Source organism: Theropithecus gelada, chromosome 14 (genome assembly GCF_003255815.1).
Source record: "Theropithecus gelada isolate Dixy chromosome 14, Tgel_1.0, whole genome shotgun sequence".
In the NCBI taxonomy this organism is placed as follows: Eukaryota; Metazoa; Chordata; class Mammalia; order Primates; family Cercopithecidae; genus Theropithecus; species Theropithecus gelada.
This window is the reverse complement of record NC_037682.1, coordinates 53,157,390-53,177,411: the sequence shown is the minus strand read 5'-3', so window position 1 is coordinate 53,177,411 and position 20,022 is coordinate 53,157,390. Positions and strand designations below refer to the sequence as shown.

The following is a 20,022-nucleotide window of genomic DNA, read 5'->3' as shown; positions in this document are numbered from 1 at the left end:
TTATCCAAAGACATACTGTGTGTGACTTAAGTCCTTTGAGATTTATTGATACTTGCTTTATAGCTTGACATATAATCAATTTAATAAATGTTTCTTATGTACTTCAAATAATACATATGTGTGTATATGTACATAGATATTAATATATATTCTCTAGTTATTGGATGTGATATTCTATATTTGCTTATCAATTAGGTCAAATTTATTAATAGTGTTTAGTCATATCTTCTATATCCTTACTGATTTTTTTCTTTTGTCTGGTTTTTTTGTCACTTGCTAAGAGAGCTTTGTTTAAAATAGCTAACAATGGTTGAGGGGCTTGACTGTTTCTCTTTTTGGTTCGGTAAGTTTTTGCTTTATATAGTTTGAGGCTATGCTGTTAGGTATGTACACATTTATGATTGTTATAGTATACTTTTGAATTGATGCTTTGATAATCATTAAATGTCCCTTATTTTTGTTATATTTCTGGCCTTAATGTCTCGGTCTGATTTTTTTTTTTTTTTTTTGGATAGCTATACAAACTTTCTTTTGGTTTGTTTTTCACATGATATCCCTTTTTCCTTCTTTTTACTTTAATGTTACTGTATTATTATATTTAAAGTGTCTGTCTTATAAGCAACTTATAGTTTGGGTTTTTGAAAATGCAATTTGATGGTCTCTATCTTTTATTGTGAATATTTAGTCTACTTACAGTTAACATAATTACTGATATATTTGGGTTTAAATCTATCAGTGTACTGTTTGTTTTTCATTTGTCTCACCTGACTTGTTCATTTTTTCTCTTTTCTTGCTTTATTTTTAATTAATCTGGAATTTTAAAATTCAATTTCTTCTCTTTTACTTATTATTTATGTAATACATAGTATATAGTGCCTGTAATTATGTATACTTTGTTCATTATTATTTTGGCGGTTACCCAAGAGACTATAATGTTAATTGATAACTAAAATGAATCTATATTAAATTAATTCTCTTATCTCCTTCTGGATAACCTAAGACTTTAGAAAACTTTAAACTCCGTTTACCTTCTTTCAACTTTTGTGTGATTACTGTCATATATTTTAATTCAATACATCTTTTAAACCCATAGACATTATGATTATGGTTTGAAACAGTCCTGAATGTGCATGGATTCATGCACATTTTCTATTTTACTGGTTCTTCATCTTTTTCTGCATCACTATACTTTCATCTTAGATTGGTTTTCTTCTGCTTGGAGAACTCCCCGTGGCATTCCTTTTAGTGTGAGTATGCTGAGGATAATTCTGCCAGGTTTTGTTTGAAAACATTTCACTTTTGCCTTTGTTTTTAAAGGATATTTCTTTAGAATATAGACTGCAAGTTGCAGGCATTGTCTTTCATCATTTGATGATACATGCCATTGTTCATAGCTTCCATTGTTTCTCTTCAAAGTCAATTGTCAGTCTTATTTTTACTACTTTGAAATTAATTCATATTTGTTAGCTTCTTACAGTATGCTTAAATCATTGATTTTAAAGCTTTCTTCTGTTCTAGTATAAACAATGTAAAGCAATGCATTTGCCTCTGGGCACTGCTTTAGCTGAATCCTACAAATTCTAATATGTTGTGTTTTCATTCCGTTCAAGTTGTTCTTAATTTTCTTTGTAGTCTGGGTGACAGAGTGAGACTCTGTCTCAAAAACACATTGTTTTAATTTTATTTGTGATTTCTTTTTTTGACCTATGGGTTATTTAGAAGTGTGTTATTTAATTCTCAAATATTTTGTGGATATTCTAGAGTATCTTTCAGTTATTAATTTCTAATTTCTACTTTGTCTTGTGGTCAGATAACATGGTTTTTATTATTTCAATCTCCTTAGAACTTTATCAAGATTGTTTTAAAGCCCAGGATATAGTCTAACTTAGGAAATGTTTCCTGTGCCCTTTCAAATCATCTGTTGCTGTTTGGTGAAGTGTTCTATGATGTGAAATAGGTTAAGTTGTTTAATAGTGTATCCAAGTCACATACTTTTACTTTTGTGTACTTATTCTTTCAATTTCCAAGAGAAAAGAGTTAATACCCCTTAGCTATAATTTTTGAATTGCCTATTTTTCTTTTCAGTTTGGTTCATTTTTGCTTCATGTATTTTGGAGCTCTGTAATTAATTAATATTTAATTAAGCATGTCTATATTTTGTTTCTTTAATTAATCAAGTGCACACATATTTTAAATTGTTTCATTTTCTTAGTAGGTTTACCTTTTATTATAGAATGTCCCTCTTTATCTTTGTTAATATTCCTGGTCCCCAAGTTACTTTGATACAGTCACATGATCTTTCTTATTGATTTATCACACTCTAGTTTTTTTAAATTTTTACTTTAATTTCTCTTTATATTTAAAACGAATTTATTATTGACAATATATAGCAAGTTCTTGCTTTTTTAAAATCCAGTCTGACAATATCTTTTTAGTTGCAATGCTTCAACTGTATATATTTAGTGAAAATGTTGACAGTAATTGTTTCGATCCATGAACATGAGATATCTTTTGATTTCTTTGTGTCTTCTTCAATTTCTTTTATTAATGTTTTATGATTTTCAATGTATAGATCTTTCACCTCCTTGGTTAAATTTATTCCTAGGTGGGTTTTTTTTGAAGTTATTATAAATGAGATTTTTTTCATTCTTTTTCAGATAGTTTGTTGTTAGTGTATACTAACAACATAATTTTCCTATGTTAATTTTGTATACTGCAGCTTTACTGATTTATTATAATAGTTTTTTTATTATAATAGTTTTTTTGGTGGAGTTCTTGAGCACATTTATGATAGCTATTTCAAAATTTTCATCTGCTAATTCCATCATATCGGTCATTTCTGGATCTGCTTTTATTGACGAATTTTTCTCTTGATTATCAGACTTGTCATGCTGTTTTACATATCTCGTAATTGTTTACCAGCTGCCAGACTTTGAATGTTACATTGTAGCATGCCTATATTTTCTTTAATTAAGGAATATTTGGCAGGCAGTAGGGTAACTTGCAGATGACTTGTTTTCCTTTCAAGCCTTGCTTTTACGCTTTGTTCAGGTAAATCTATAATAACCTTTACTCTAGGGCTAATTCATTCCCTGTAATTTTTCTGTGGTCTCTATCAATGCCTCAAATTTTTGTTCTACCCTGGCTAGGAAGAACTTGAACATCTCCCAGTCCTATAAAAGCTTTCAAGATTGTTTAGCCTACAACTTCCCAGCAACTATTTGCCTAACCTCATAGAGTTTCTCTCTATGTATCTATAGTTTACTATAAGCAATAGACTCGAGGGGATTTCTATGCTTAGGTGTGAATTTCTTCTTTAAATAGCTCCCTCTTCTCCAATACTCTGCCCCACATATTCCAGCTGTTTCAGCCTGCCCAAACTCTCATCTGTCTTTTCAACTCAATGAATCTGTTATGCTTTATTTAGTTTCTTCTTACCTGTACTGTGATCTGGAAAGACCCTTTAAGCAGAAAGCTACTGTGATTGTAGGATTTTCCTCATTTGCTTCTGTTCTTGCCTTTATCACAGTTCTGCACTGCACTGCATAGTTGTCCAATGCCTGCAAATAGATGCTTCATGTATTTTGTCTTAATTTTCAGTGCTTTGTGTTGGGAGATGAATTCCAGAATCAGTCATTCTAACACAGCCAGAATGGAACAATGCTGCAAAGTCTTTAAGATTTTACAAATGAAAAGTATACTAGGCCAGGTGCGGTGGCTAACACTTACAATCCCAGCACTTTGGGAGGCCAAGGCAAGTGGATTACTGAAATCAGGAGTTCGAAACCAGCCTGGCCAACATGGCGAAACCCCATCTCTACTAAAAATACAAAAATTAGCTGGGCATGTTGATGGGCGCCTGTAATCCCAGCTGCTCAGGAGGCTGAGGCATGAGAATCACTTGAACCTGGGAGACAGAGGTTGCAGTGAGCCCAGATCACGCCACTACACTCCAGCCTGGGTGACAGAGCAAGACTCCGTCTCAAAAAAAGAAAAACAAAAAAGTACTAGAATGTTTGCTTCTGTGATGGAGAGGGTAACAAGAAAAAGACTCAGTGGCAACTATGTAACTTCTTTCTTGCCAGAAGTTTAAGAAATTCATTATCTTTGGAAGCATTTTCTCCTCACTTTCAAAAAGAAATTTCAATGGAAATATTTGTTTTTTGAAAGTTAGAAGAAGTTTCAACTTTAGGTTTATATTTCTTCCATAAAAAAAGGATAACTAGGCAGTTTTCTAATGTTGCAGTATTGTTATGTTAGATCAGTGATGATGATCAAGTGGTTCCTGCTGCTCTTGCTGCTGCCAACCATAAGAACATTTACTTTGGCACTGCTAATATACCAGGCATTATGCTAGGCACTTTACACTGATTATCTTCACCCTTCCACAACAATTCTGCAAGTTAGAAATAATGATCCTGAGAAACTCAAAGAGGTAAAATTATTTCCTCAAGGTCATACGCTAAGAAGTGAACACTCAGTGACTGAATTACTCAGTGGTCATTTAGTGGCTAGAATTGGGAAACAATCTCAGCTCATCAATAGCAATGCTTCTTCCCGTTATTATACTGCTCTCTGATTCTATCTTTACCTTAGCTTTCCATCTGGGAAATTAAACTTGAAAACAGCAAACGCCCTCCCTAGAGAGATTATATTATTATATAGATGTTTTGCATTATTTTGCTTTGAACAACAACGTATGTAAATGTGCTCCTGGAGGCTAAAATACCCTTATTTTGTCAAACTTGGCCTCTCTCACTAGGGTGAATTGTTGAAAATTTTAGGGAGGAAAAGACAGGCTGGAGAGAATGTTAGTTGACTTGGAGGTGCTTCTCCTTTCCTCCGACCCAACACCTATTTCTATTCAGACATAAGCAGCCACAGCAAAGTAAAGATTAGTCAATTACCTATCGTGGAGTCCTAGCTGGTCCTGATATTCAGTGATCAGAGTAAGTTAATCTAGCTATTACTCATCAACTCTGCATCATGTTGATGTGTAGGGGCAGATGTTCTTGCTGAGAAGAATAAAAGCCTCCTGTGGCACCTGGAACACCTTATCACACATGGTCTCCGGCCGCATCACAGAGTGATTCTAGTTAACCTGGGCACTTTGCTGCCTCTAACCATTTACCTCTTGTTCAGAGGTTGGCATATCTCCTCGACTTCAGCTCTCCCTTGGGCCCTGTATTGTTGAGCCATCCCTATCTGAAACTGCCTTTCCTGGCATTTGAATCACCACTTCGATGATGTGATAATATCTGCAAGTTGGGAAAATAAAAATGGCATTTGTTTGGCCATAATTAATGAAATATTTATGTTGCATGAGACTATGTGATAAAACCTTAGGCTTAGAGTCCTTTTGCTTCTGATTACATTTGGGATTTTTTTTTCTATGACCAGACATTCTGACGCCAGCTCTTTTACACTGAGCAGATGTCATGTAGTAAAAATGGGTGCCAGATGCTGTGAGCCGCAGAAGGGCGGTTTGTTTAAGAGCTGGCTCCAACTTTTTTGCATTCAATTACTCTGCAGAACGAACCTTACACAAGCATTTAGGTAACTCAACTAACTTCAGACATGCATTTTAATAATAGATTTTATCTCTGAATGCATTCTGAGCAACACACCATATAAATGGTGTTTAAGGAATTAATTGATTTCTGCATAATACCTTGGCTTTTTTTTTTTTTTTTTTTTTTTTATGTGAAAAGAGAGCTGCAAAGCTCTTGGCAGGGACCCAGAAATGTAATTAACGCGGAGGGCCAAATTTTCAGTTGCCCTTAGGTACTGTTGCCTCATGCTCACGGCAGGTGCAGTGAGGGGAGGGCAGGGAGGAAGGGAATGAGAGTAAGCGGGGAGGAGGAAGCAGCAGCTTTGGTTCATAAAGCAGGAAATGAAGCTAGCAGTTCATTGAGTTTTTCTGTTCCCATTTCAGACTCCAAGAACTTTCCCCTCAGAGCACAGGTAACAGAGGCTTCCTCTTCTGCCTCTTCAACCTCCTCCTCCTCTGCAGATGAAGAATTTGATCCCCAGCTTTCCTTGCAGTCAAAGGTAACAACACTTGACCAGCCAAAGAGGGCCTTGGCTGGTGGGGACTGCTTACCATCCAGATTTCAGAACCAATGTGGGCTCCAGCTGCAGTGGTTTCGTTAAGAGGATCATGTTTCATTGCATCTGACAGGGTGCTCTCTTTACCTTGAACACCCAAAGAATTGTCTCCTTTAAAAAAAAAAAAAAAGCTTGTAGAAGTTTGCCTTTCTCAGACCCAAATTGGAGGAAAAAAAAAAAAAAAAAAAAGACATATTTACTTGAAACCATTTGGTGACGGCAGCTCTTAAAGTGGGTTTAATATGTGGTCCAACAAGCAAACCATCGAAAACATTACAACAAGCAGATGCATATTTCCCTGGGGGAAGCACAGCTTCATTTAAGAAGCACTAGAGGCAGATTGCATGGAAAATGTTATGTTTATTCTAATCAGAAATATGAAATGAACCATGCAGTTTCATCTAGACATGGATACTCCAAGGATCCCTGCTGTGGAAGGGACAAGTCCCGTGCCAGCTGGGGAGACGATTGACTTCTTTTCTCAATGAACATTAATGTTTTTGGAGAACTCTTTAAACAACTCTCATATCTGTAGATTAAAAAACACAAACATTGTATATGTCTATAAATGTGTCTGTCTGTCACATACACAGAGACAGACGTCCCATAACCAAAGCCCACCATTATTTTCTTTATCCACTGAAGCTGGAGCATTTTCACTGAGACAGTAGAGTACTTGGTGGGGCAGGTGGGGGCAGGGGTTACTGAGTGGTTGGACCCAAAATGCTTCCCGGGTAGAAAGAGAAGCAGTTCACCGCTCTGGTAGTGTTTATTTTTTGGAGTAGTGAGGATCTGGGGAGGAAGGAGGAGAACCAAATTTATTTACTTACCCTCAACTTTTCCATATCTGGCATTAGGAGCTTTGGCATCATCTCAAGTCACTCTGGGGTTCCAACTCCCCATGGCCCAGTTTGAAGCAAGGCAGGAGGGATCTGGGATGTGTAGGGGGGAAGGGGAGGAGAGAGGAAGACAGAGGGAGGGAGAAGACAGACAGACAGAGAGAGAGTTGAGAGAGAAAGATGTGTGAATTTCTCATTTCTAACAATGGTGTCCCTAATTAATTCAGTATTCAACACAAATGAATTATGTGTGTGTTGTGTTGATTTCTGTGGTTTTCTTACTGCCCCTCTCATCCCCTTGAATGACCCTGAGTTAATTCTATATTCCAATTAGGCAGAGATCCCAGCCCCAGCCATCTTGACACTCACGAAGAATAAAAGAATAGAATGGCCCAAACATATTGAAATAGCAAGACTGTGGTATCTAGGACCAGTCTCAAAATAGCTCCTTGTCGTCCTGCTGGCCCAGAACAGAGCCCACCATCACGTCAGCTTGCCAGGTGGTAAAGCATGCCTGCTTCACCTGGCTTCTGACCTGGCCCACTCTTACACGAAGGGAAGCTGGCAAGAAGATTTCTTTTTTCCAACCTCTCGAGGGCTCACACTGAAGGAATGAGAGGAGGTTTTCGTCCTCTGGTTTCTTTGTCTCTTCTGTCCCATACAGGTGTGTCCCCAGTCAGGAGACACAGAGCCCATGACAGCTCAAATGAACCTTTGCACAGGAAACTGGAGGTAGAATGTGTCCTCTCAGCCTCTGCCCTTTGCTTGACCCTTGTTCCCCACTGCCTTTCCTCCCACACCACCATCCAGATCTAAGAGACTACAGCAGGAAAAGACACAGCAGCTTGTCTTTGATTCTGCCAAGTTTCTGCTTCTTTTCTTCCATCGCCCTTCGCGTCTTTCCCTCTCTTCATCATCACCATCAGTGAGGATATAAGAACCATGCCTTGTATATGTAAGACTGTGTGAGTGTTTATTAATGAAGCATCCTTCTTTTCTGTATCAGCAACTTTTTAATAAAAGGCAATAAATGACTTTCTTTCCTCTTCTAGGTTCTGTTTTGCTGACTCTTGATAAAGCAGTCAGAGTTTGATAGCTTTGCTGCTCGGAAGCACTAACACCACATGATGCTGTTGAGGCAATTCCCCCCACCTTTCGCCTGGGAACTGCATTCAGTGGTCTTTATTTGGGGGGGGGGGCATTGGCATTTCTTTTCTATAGTCCCACTTTAGAGTAGGTCCTTGTTGTGTCTAAATGGTATGTGGCACAAGGAAAGGCAGTATAGACTTAATGAAATGTGGATACTAGATTCAGGCTACCTGTGCCTAACTCCTGGCTCTGCCTATTAATAATTGCATCATCTTGTATAAGTTAATTTCCTCTCTGAGTTTTTTTTCCTTACCTGTAAAGTAAGTGCAATTTGAGGAATAAATGGGATGATGCGTGTGAAATAATTAGTACAGTGTCTGGCATATAGCATTTAGTAAATGTGAGGATTTATTACATAGGTTAGTATAATGGAAGCTCAAGGGGCACTTGGTAATAAATGAACTGACTCCATATAGACTAAGTTAGATAATCTCTGGATGACAGTTACCATTAATCCCCACCACCTCTCCTCTAGAGCCTTTCCAGAAAGATCCTAGCTGACCCATGAAGAATCCCCCATGCAAAAGGTCTGGAATCCCCATTCAGAGTGATTGGCATTCAATCTGGTAGTCATCTCCTGTAAACAAGGATGATATGATATGGAATAATTTGAGTTCTGAGAGTAAAATTTTCTTCCAAGGATGAAGAAGATCTTTAGGATTTCAGGTCCTAAGGAGAATTCCAGAAAAATAGCCTGTAGGCACCAAGCTACCTGCAACAATTTTTAAATTTCATAGTTATTTCTTCCAGCATTAAAAAGAAATGTCTAGCATGCTCTAATCCTCATCCTAGTATACGGAAAGTTGACGTGTATGCTCAGAGAAGGCACACGGAGTAAAAATAGCGCAATTTGAACATTTATTTTGTAGATACAGAATGGCTGTGTGTGTGTGTATAATATATACTCCTACACACAAAAATCATAATAGATTTTAGTAAAAAGTGATAATCATGCTAATTTAAAATATAATAATATAGGTGTGCTAGTAATAATAAAAATCATGCTCTTAGCATTTACTGAGTGTTCATCCCATGTCTCTTTCAGGTATTCTCCAAAAGGCTTAGCCTTGTTATTTCATTTAGTCCTTAGTATATCCCTACAAAGGCACTAAATTCTTCTCATTACTCTAAAGAGGGCACTGAAGTTCAGAATGTTGTGTGACATTCTGAAGCTCACACATCTCAGTTGGGACTGGATGCCAGCTTTGCCTGTCTTGTGGTCCCAGTGCTCAACCATTAGTCTCTGCTATTTCTCCCATCAGAAGTGTCTCCTGAACTTTCCAGTATGTGGAATTAGCCACACCATCTCTTCTCTTTTCTCTTTTGTCTAAAACCTGGAAGTGACACTATCAAGATCTAGACTTCTACTTTATATGCATCAATTTTTTAAAAAAAGTTTTAGCAAGCACAGGTACACACACAACCTGGTGACAGTAATGCTATAATTGTATAAACAAAGTGAGGTAGGGAAGAGAAGCAATATCATGCTTCCCTCAAGCCAAAAAACACTTTCATTGGAATGATACATTTCTCCATTTCCAGGTTTAATTAGCCACTGTAGACTCAACCTAAGCACTATTTAAAGTTGTTAACTGGTTTTCACGTAGTGAAAGAGAGCATGTGTGTGTATATCTGTCTGCTTGCCTGCCTGTCTCTCTCTCCCAAGCCCCTCATCCCTAGGCCATATTGTAGCATCCCTGTAAAGTATAATTCTTGTATCATTCCTTCTCTCAGCTGAACCCAGACAGTATTCTATTATAGCAATTCCCAGCTACAGACCTACACATAGACTCCCTCCCAATACACACATAGCAGCTTCCCAGTCCAGAACCTACTAGCAACATGTGGCTACTTAAATTTACATTTAAGTTCATTAAAATTGAACAAAATTTAAAATTCAATTTCTAATCCACACTCACTTCAAGTATCCACTAGCCACATGGGGCTAGTGGTTTCTGTATTTTAGACAGCACAGCTATAGGTTATTTCTATCATTGCATAGAGTTCTACCAGATGTCATTATTTTAGAAGGTAAGCAGTGGCTAGGAATCATTAGTTGGAGAGGGCAGAAGCCTATAATGATACATTGTAAATTTCAACCCCATTTTTCTCTGACATAATTTTTTTCTCTATTGGTTTTTATAGGAGAAGAAGACACTTAGAAGAAGAAAGAAGCTAGAAAAAGCAATGAAGCAGATGGTTAAGCAAGAAGAATTGAAAAGGCTCTATAAGGCTCAGGTCAGTAAATAAACTGGAGATGAGTGAGTGGGCCTGGGTCCAGGATTCTGGGACTCTGGATGGGAAAGAGGTTTGAGAGTCTGCATTGTATTAGGGAAAGCAGGTTGGAGAAAGGTCAGTCTTGTTCTCTGAGGGACCAGATTTGTGGCTGTTTTAAAGAGGCTCTGGCTTAGTCTCAGTAAGACTCTGGGTCCTGGAGAGCCCACATGTTAATCCAGCCTATTCTCAGCCACCCCTCCATCTGCAGACATGTGAGGCTGGAACAAGAGCCAACGCATGGCCTTGGGAGTCATCCCTGACGGCCACATAGCAGTGACCTTAGTTTTGTCCTCTGTGAGGACACAAACCTTCCACCAACTCCCTGACAGTGTCTTTACTAAACTGGCAGCTATTAAGTGCTGTCTCCATTTCAAGATTAGTTGAAATCATAAGTATCTAGCATTCCAGTACAGATTTCCTGGCCTGATTGCTGACTTTGAACACTTCCACCCAAGTTGCTCAGCCACAACCCCATCACAGACAAGCAAAATGAAGCAGAAAGTCAAAGCATCCTCCATCTCTCTGAGGAACCCAAGCCTAGTCTTGAACAAGGGTTGGATTTTAGGATATACAGACTTAGAATGACCACTCATGTTAATCCAGTATACCCTCACATCCCTTTCTCCACTTAATCCCTTTATCTGGCTAATAATCCTACACACTATTTCTGACCAGAGTGATATCATTCAATCCACCCGCCTTTCCCCTTCCCCATGGCTGGCTTGGGAGCCACCTCTTTCACCTAGCGAATGGGGAAAGGTCACTTCTGTCCACTTGCAACCTCTAAAACAGGTTTCCTTGAAACACTGCAACTTTTCCTTCCAAGAACAAGACAAGTCTTATGATATTGATTGGCAAACTAGGCAATGCCTCTTCCTTGTATTTTCCTCACAGAAAGTTATGATAAGAGAGGAATTACAATGGCCTTTTGAATCCTGCTGGCACCCATAGCAGCCATTTTGAATCTCTGAGACTTTCATCCTTAGTTGTTTTTTGTTTTATTTTTTGAGACAGAGTCTTGCTCTGTTGCCCAGGCTGGAGTGCAGTGGTGTGATCTCAGCTCACTGCAACCTCTGCCTCCTGGGTTCAAGTGATTCTCTCGCCTCATACTCCCAAGTAGCTGGGATTACAGATGCCTACCACAGTGCCCAGCTAATTTTTGTATTTTTAGTAGAGACGGGTTTTCACCATGTTGGCCAGGCTGGTCTCAAACTCCTGAGCTCAAGTGATCCTCCCACCTCAGCTTCCCAAAATGCTGAGATTACTGGTGTGAGCCACCATGTCCAGCCTCATGCTTAGTTTCTAAAGAATGACCACTGTATTCATCTGCTTGGGCTGCCATAGCAAAGTACCATGGACCGGGTGGCTTAAACAATAGAAAATCATTTTCCTCACGTTCTGGAGCCGAGAAGTCCAAGATCAAGGTGCTGGCAGGTTTGACACCTGGTAATGCCTCTCTTCCTGGCTTGTAGACAGCTGCTTTCTTCATATGTCCTCACATGGTCTTTCTGTGAGTTCACATGAGCAGAGAAAAATCTCTCTGGTGTCTTTTCCTCTTGTAAGGACATCAGCTGCATTGGATTAGGGCCCCAGCCCTGTGACTCCATTTCACCTTGATTACCTCCTTAAAGGCCTTATCTCCAAATATAGTCACACTGGGGGTGTGACAAACATATGTCTTTGGGGTGGGACACAATTTAGTCTCTAAGAACCAGATAGCTGTAACTGCACAATGATCATTAATACAACCATTTAGGTGCTTCCTTTCTTTAGCAATTCTACAGCATGCCAGCAAGAGATGGATTTATAAAGATGTAATTGTCTTTAAGGGAGAGACAGGAAGAGGGCATGAAATTACGAATTGTTTTAAGTAGACTTTCCATCTATTTCAGATATTATGTTGGGACTTAAGCACTCATAGCTGGGACAAGAAGAGCCAGGTGGTTGCACAGGCCCCACCCCTCCCTGCTTGGGTCTCTTTCCAGGGTTGGAGGGGTCTCAGCTGCTGTACTTGTGATTCCAGGGGAGATTTAGAAAGATGTGGGGTTAAGGAAGAAGGGAGTGAGACAGAGTAAAGTAAAACAGAGAAGGAACACAGGCATTCTGCCTGCCCAAACAACTGACAGTTCCTTGAATATACCTGTTCTGCCAGGTGCAAAGTCTGTTCTGCCAAGGGATATGCCTTTTGAGAGCATGGTATTTGAAAGCAGAGAAAATGGATGGGGATGAACAAAATTTATATAGAAACGGCTTTTCCCTACTTTCCTTTGTAATATACACAGGAGATTAATAGTAAGGAAAATAAATATGTAAATACAAACACAGTCATGACCCCAGACCTTAACAGGTGTCTATAATGAACCTAAGGAGAGGATGATGTCATCCCTAACAAGCTAAACATCTTGTGTCTCACCTTAACAACCTGCTAGTAACAAAGCCACAGTACACTTCCACAATGAAAGAACGCTGGGTATCTGCCCATGGTGCAATGAAAGAACAGGTACAATTTGTAGCTAAGGACAGGAGCAGGACAATCGAAAACAGGAGCACGAAACCCCGAGAGCTGGCCCAGTTCTCTTTCTCCAGACTGACTCCTTGGGAGGTATAGGCTGGTTCTTCTTGGGGAAAATAGATTATGCAAGTACCATGTTTGCCCCCGGACCCCCTGCCCTACTCTGAACAGTGGCTGCAGCTCCAATCATTATGCCATGGCCATAGTCGGGCTGTTGGCTCCAAGGAGGCCAGGAGCCATGATGACTGCTCACCTCACCCAACAACCTCTATCTTGGAGGACATCTGTGATTGGCCTTGTCTAAGGAGACTGTTTTAATGTCTACTTAGGGGCCAGTTAAACATACACACAGATTCCTTGCTTTATGTTGCATGCTAAGGAAGGGAAACATCAGGGTATAGTTGTCTGGGATTCAGAGGTCCTTGCCTAGTTACTCAAGGCAGGACCATCACAAGTGAAAGGGACTCTTTCTCTTGGAAAGTAATTGACAGAATCGGCCCCTCTTGGGACTCTATGTGGAAAGTCCTTGTGTGACATCTGATCCTGGTGTTGCAGGCCATCCAGAGGCAGCTGGAGGAGGTGGAGGAGCTGCAGAGGGCTTCTGAGATCCAGGGTGTGAGGCTGGAGAAGGCGTTGCGAGGAGAAGCAGGTACGGCATCCCAGCAGATCCAGAGCAGTGGGCGTGGTCTGAGAATAGTACTAGTCTAACCATCTGAGGAAAACAGACCTTGTCACCTGCTGGGGAGCTGTTAGCATGGACATATGGTGCTAAATCCACAACTGCTGCACACTTTAAACATCAAACTATTGCTTCTCGGCCTTTTGGCCAAGATCAAATGTAAAAATCAAACTAGTAGCCCAATTTGAAATTCCCAGGAGCACTGGTCAGTCCGTGGACCTTGTAACTGTGCTTCTGTTCAGCCCTACCTCTCCACTGGCTAACACGAATGTTCTTTGTAATTCAGGGATTGAAATAAATTCAGGAGAAATATATGGGTATTGGAGCAGTGTTGGTAGTAATTCAAAGCCCAGAGTGAGTCAATGTCCTGGTTTTTCCTTTACTACCTGTATGACCTTGGGCCAGTCACGTTATAAACCTTTATACTTTTTCATTTTCTCATCTAAAATGCGGACAATAGTGGTTTTCTCCTTTATAGAACTGATACAAGGATTAAAGAAGAAATTATATATGATGCTTAAGTTAACACATTGCCTGGCCCAAGGTAAAGCAATAAGTGGTAACTATTCCAGTAATAGCTTCAGATTCTTAGATTCAAACAGAACTCCATCTGGTGAAGACCTACTATACATTAGACATTAAAACACTGGGTCTGTAACAATGAGTGTGAAGCAGTTCCTACCTTGAGAAGTTTATAGTCCATTGAGAGACACACATAGGTAAAGAGGTAAGCCACAATACAGTATGACGAATGCTATGATAGGAACAAGAATTAGGTGCAATGTGAACAGAAGCAAGAAGTGCCTAAGTGATCTTGGGGCAAGGGGAGCCAGCAGGCAAGGCTTCTGGGAAGGGGTGATCTATACGATGAGAACCTGAGAAGGAACAAGAGTTAACCAGTGAAGGGGAGATTATTCTGGCACAGGGAACAGTGCCTGCAAAGGTCAAATGTGAAAAGACATGAAATATCTTCACAAATGAGCCAGTGAATGGGTTTTCAGGTAAGGAATGGCTTAAATCTACATTTTCAGAAATCTTCCAGTAGGTGTGTGGCTCATGAATTGGGGGGCCCTAAGAGTTTGTTGGGGGTATTGTCTCTTTAATTTTATAATGTGATGTCTTCAGCCTTCAGCATTTGGGATATAAAAGGTGAAAAACCAAGCACTGAAATAATGTGCAATAATATAAATAACAGGTTACTTGTTACTTAACAAGTGAAACGTTAGGATTTCAATTCTTTAAAAGTCCAGTTATGTCACAGCGATGACACTAGCAGGTGCAGACCCAGATTTCCTGAGGCCTGGAGTTCGTGCAAAGTCACGTGTGTAAAATTGTGAGGGCTGCTTCCAGAACCTTGCAAAGACTCATCCAAGTGAGGGATCCTGGGGTTTCGGTTTCATTCACTACATGGTTAATTTAGGAGTAGATTTCAGGGAAATGCTAGAGTCAGATTTTACCTCTTCTGTGCCTCAGTTTTCTTGTTGGTAATTTGGGAGTGATAATAATAGTTACTTGTATTTGTGGTGAGGATTAGCTAAAATAATTTGTGTAATATTCATAGACCAGTGTCTGGCTTGGAGCAGATGATTAACCAATACCTGTTTGCTTTTTCACGAAAATGTGCTGGATTTCCTTGCAAAGATGACCCAAATTTGCTCATTAGAAGTAGGCTTATTACAGGCTGGGCACGGAGGCTGATGCCTGTAATTCCAGCACTTTGGGAGGCCGAGACGGGCGGATCACGAGGTCAGGAGATCGAGACCATCCTGGCTAACATGGTGAAACCCCGTCTCTACTAAAAATACAAAAAATTAGCTGGGCATGGTGGCGGGCACCTGTAGTCCCAGCTACTCAGGAGGCTGAGGCAGGAGAATGGCGTGAACCCGGGAGGCAGAGCTTGCAGTGAGCTGAGATCGCACCAGTGCACTCCAGCCCAGGCAACGGAGCAAGACTCTGTCTCCGGGAAAAAAAAAAAAAAAAAAAGAAGTAGGCTTATTACAAATATAAAGAGTTTCTTGCTGCCTAGACTGAGAGTCACTGTCCATCTCTACAGCTGCTGTGGGGCTTTCGGTGGAATGAACTGCCCTTGTTTGGTGGTTGGTCATATTCCCAGTCCAGAAGGCTCTGGTTCTTGTCTTTGAGAATCTGCTGATCTCAGTGAGAGTGTTAGAAAGGAAAAGGAAAAACCAGAAAAGCCAGAGTATGCTTCAGTTTGCCGCCAGCAACATATGCCAAGAAGTGGCATGGTGGAAAGTGGGGAGCTGTGGGTGCCAACAAGTCCTGTGTTCAAATTCTGTTCCACTCCACTTAGGCTGAATAGTCCTGGGAAAATCACTTAACCTCTCTGGCCCTAGATTTCTTATCTGAAAAATGAAGATACTAATCCCCATATTACCAGGTCATTTTGAGAATTAGGGGTGTTGATAGGCAAAGTCTCTGCCAGAGTATTGACTACGTTGTAGGCATTCAGTAAACACTACTCACATCATTTTACAAAATATTACTAAGTATCTACACACATCTCCTTTTAAAGAATTGTCTAATTTTTACTGCTTGAAATTTAAATGAGAGAAACCAAAATTGTAAAGCATCTTCTGAAAATCTTCCTCATCCCCAAATATGAAAAAAAAAAAAAAAAAGAAAAGAAAAGAGAGAGCTATTTTGAGTTATAGCAAAAGAAATCTGGCCAGCTTGTGATGTTTCAGAGGTGTGCTAAGCCAGCCAGAAGATGGATTCCATTCATTCCCTTTATATCCTTGGTAATTTAATTCCCCTGTTAAGTTTATGGGCCTTTTTCCCTTGATTGTCCTTGTGTGGGTGATAGATGCAGATCAACAAGGGGCTGGAGACTAAAAGAGTCAAGTCACGGAGAGTGGCCTCAAAACCAAATAGAAGTTTTGCAAACCAGGCACCAAAATTAATATACTCTAACTTGTAATAACATTTGTGCAATAATAATATTCCTTGGTGGTTTAGTATTCTATTCAGTCCCTCTAAGAGATTGCCCTGTTGCTTAATGAATGACCAATGCTTATTAGGTTAAGTTGTATTTGAGCTGGCCTGTGCTGCTCCGGTTCAAGTGATTTAATGGGAATTATTTAATAGGTATTATTAGGATAATTAGAAAATGATCACAGTTAGGCAATAATATTGAGCTATAAAGGTTGTGAATAACCAAATTTAGAGACAGACCTGAAAACATGAGTAGTCTGCGACAGTTATGCAAGGCTCCTCTGATAATTATGTAGGCTGCCTGAAAGGGGCTTTTGTTCTGGGAGTTATTCATTAGGCGGGCATTGAATTAGAGGAACATGCGGGGGTGCGGGATGGAGGGCAATGATGGCTGATGAGCAAAATGAGGCTTTGATGAGCTCCTCATTGTCGTGACAACAATTCCTGCTTTCTTTTTTCCCAGCAGTCAGAAATAAGCTCTCCCGCCCCCGGGAAGGGTTTTTCCCCATTTTGTCAAGGAAAGGGAAACAAAAGAAAACAAAAATCTAACAATCCACCCCAGATGACAAATCATTATGTTTTGCAGGACGTGGTGGAGTGAGTGTGTGTGTGTGTGTGTGTGTGTGTGTGTGTGTGTGTGTGTGTCTGTGAGATGTCTTTGACAGAGGGAAGAAAGTCCCCTCTTGGTCCTAGCTGGCCAGGTGAAGGACCAGGATATGCAGTAACCTGATTCCTGGGGGCCCTACCATCTTCTGGAAAGAGGCCAAGCCCAGCTCTGCAGCCACTTAGACTCTTGTTGGTTGAGGCACTGTTTGTTACCTGCTGGCTTGTTGCTTGTCAATATGATGATCAGTGTTACCTACTAGGGCCATGGAATACCACAATCTAGCAAGAGACCACCATTCAAATTTAAGTGGTCTGGATAACACAACCTGGGCTTTCCTTCAATACCTGGAATCTGATGAAAACTGAGTAACTTCGAAGGAGAAAGGATTTCTCCCCAGGGGAGGCGAATAAGAATAATTATTCCCTTATAACTTTACCAGCTTTGGGGGAGATTTACCAGCTAGTTGTCTGTATGGAACTTCTCGCCTTTTTTGGAGCCAGATGGTTTCTACTTCCCGGAGATTGAGGGGTTTACCAAGGAAAATTAGGATGTGCAAGGTGCCAGCAGGTGGCAGCAGGAGCACACATTTTGTGAGAAATGCCAGCAAACGCCTCACCAGAACCAGGGAAGTAGCTGGGCTTAGACTCCATGGTTTTCGCTGCTGCTGAGGACCCGAGGAATAAAAGTTCCTGGAGAATGTACAGTGAGGTGTCCTGGACAGAGCACAGGCATTAGAGTCAGACCCTCCTGAGTCTGAATCCCAATGTCGTCCTTATACAATTATTTACTTTTCTGCCAGTTTTTCTCATCTGTAAAATTGAATGAATAATACCAGCCTCACAGGGGTGATATGAAGAAAAGATTAAGTGAAATAATGTTAGTAAAGCACCCAAAAAAGGACCTGAAATACAAATAGGTATTCAAAAATATTTCTTCTATTTTCTTTTATATCCCTGTTACTATAAAACACAGCTGGATGGTCAATGACTTCTCAAATTGTATGTATTTGTTCATCCATCCACATTCATTTATAACTATACTCCCTAAAAGAGATTTAAGCTGGTTTCTATAAATATTTGTAATACATGAATTTTGCATGCCTGGTCCAAACAAGGATCTCCATGAGGACTCGTTGGTATCACTCCCACACCCCCGCCACCACCGCCCCCCCCCCCAAAAAAAACAGCAATGCAATAAAAGCTGTTCAACAAAGATAGCAGACTATGGGTTTTGAGGCATGCTTCTCTGACACTCTGCCACAATTTGGGAATGGGTTTTAGGAAATAGATATTCTTTAGGTTTCCTTCCATAACTATTTGTTCTCAAAAGGTACTGGAAGGCAGTGGGTTAAAGGTTGTACCCTTTCATCCATCATTAGACATGGCTGGTTACTGTGTATTCATAAATCAGCAGAGCAGGGGAAGGGTTGAGATCTTCTGTGATTCTAAAGGAGTCTCTCTAAATACAGGTAGCCATGAACACAGAAACACAGATAATATTATTTTGTCACATAATATAGTGGGATATTGTCAGAAAAGGACACCAACCTTATAGATAATGGCTAGGAGTAATAAGACTTCAAAGTGGATGATTAAGCATGCAAGGAATTTGAGTTGTTTGCCACAATGTTATAGGTGCAGAAAGTAAACAACAAAATTCAGTACATCAGAGCAAGAGAGTTTATTATTCACAGCATAGCAAACAGCAGGAGCATCAGCACGGTAGCCCAAGTTACCCTGTCCCCAGGTCCCATGGTGTGACATGATGAGCCCAGATGGCAAGCCCAGATGGCACCTGTGCATGCAGTGAGTTGTCCCATAGCTAGGGAGCCCCAGCAAAAGGACTCAGCAGCTTTTATAGCAAGCAGTAAATGAGCCATTTCCCCTTTCCCAGGAAGCAAGTAGTTGCGCAGTAGTCACACGGTAGTATCCTGACCCACTTCTCGGAATTCTCTACCTGATTAGTTAGAGGAATGGCTCAGGTTCAGAGGATGGTAGGGCCTTGCAGTTTGGCTCACTCAGCAAAGATGTACAGGAACACTCCTAGTCTATGGAAGACTGGCTCACTCAACAAATACCGACAGTCCACTTGCTATGTATTCGCCTCCGTTTCCAGCTTCACTGGCCACTCAGTAGGAAGTCCATGGCCTCATTGCAAGCCAAATATTGAACAAACTAATAAGAGACTAAAGCTGACCCTCTTAAGTTGTTTTTTAAAAACAAGACAGAAGACAGAAATAAAGAATAAATGGAAAGGGCAGATGCAACCACAGATACAGCAAAGATTCAAAAAGATAAAAGAATATAATGAACACTTAATCCCATTAATTTTTAAATCTGGCAATCTAAGGGTGATTTTACAAATACCATATTGAAAAATTAAAGAGGAAAATCTTATGGTCTTTTCAATAGAAGAAGGAAAATCATTTGACACAATTTAACATCCATTTGCTAAAAACTTTTAGCAAAAAAAAAACAAAAACAAAAACAAAAAAAAACACGATAGAGCAGAATAGAACTTTCTTAATTGAAACATATCGTCCAAAACCATGCAGCAAACATCACTGTTAAATAGAAGCATTTCTTCAAAAATCGGTAATAAAATAATGTTGCCTACTCTTAAGTCTTCTATTTAACATTGTGCAGGAGATCCCAACCAGTGTGGTAAGACAAGGCAGAGAAAGGCAAAAGGTTTGGAAAGACAGAAAAAAAATGTTTGTTATTTCTGGATGCTATGATTGTCTATTTGAAAAAAACCCCAAAATGTACAAGTAAACTATTAAACATAATAAGGACCTAAATAACAGTGACTGGATATAAGCTCAAACTAGAAAAATTAATTGCATTTTAATATCTCAGCATCAAACACCTAGAAAATGAAGTAACAAAGGTATCACTTA

General features: G+C 39.9%; 1 protein-coding gene across 1 annotated transcript in view; it reads left to right on the top strand.

The window, feature by feature from the left end:
- Positions 1-20,022, top strand: part of MICALCL (MICAL C-terminal like) — a 71,543-nt gene that overhangs the window by 32,402 nt on the left and 19,119 nt on the right. The window contains exons 5-7 of the mRNA XM_025356029.1: positions 5,936-6,051; positions 10,242-10,334; positions 13,441-13,534. Of these exons, the coding sequence (XP_025211814.1) occupies positions 5,936-6,051; positions 10,242-10,334; positions 13,441-13,534 (303 nt within the window). The remainder of the gene's footprint in view (positions 1-5,935; positions 6,052-10,241; positions 10,335-13,440; positions 13,535-20,022) is intronic.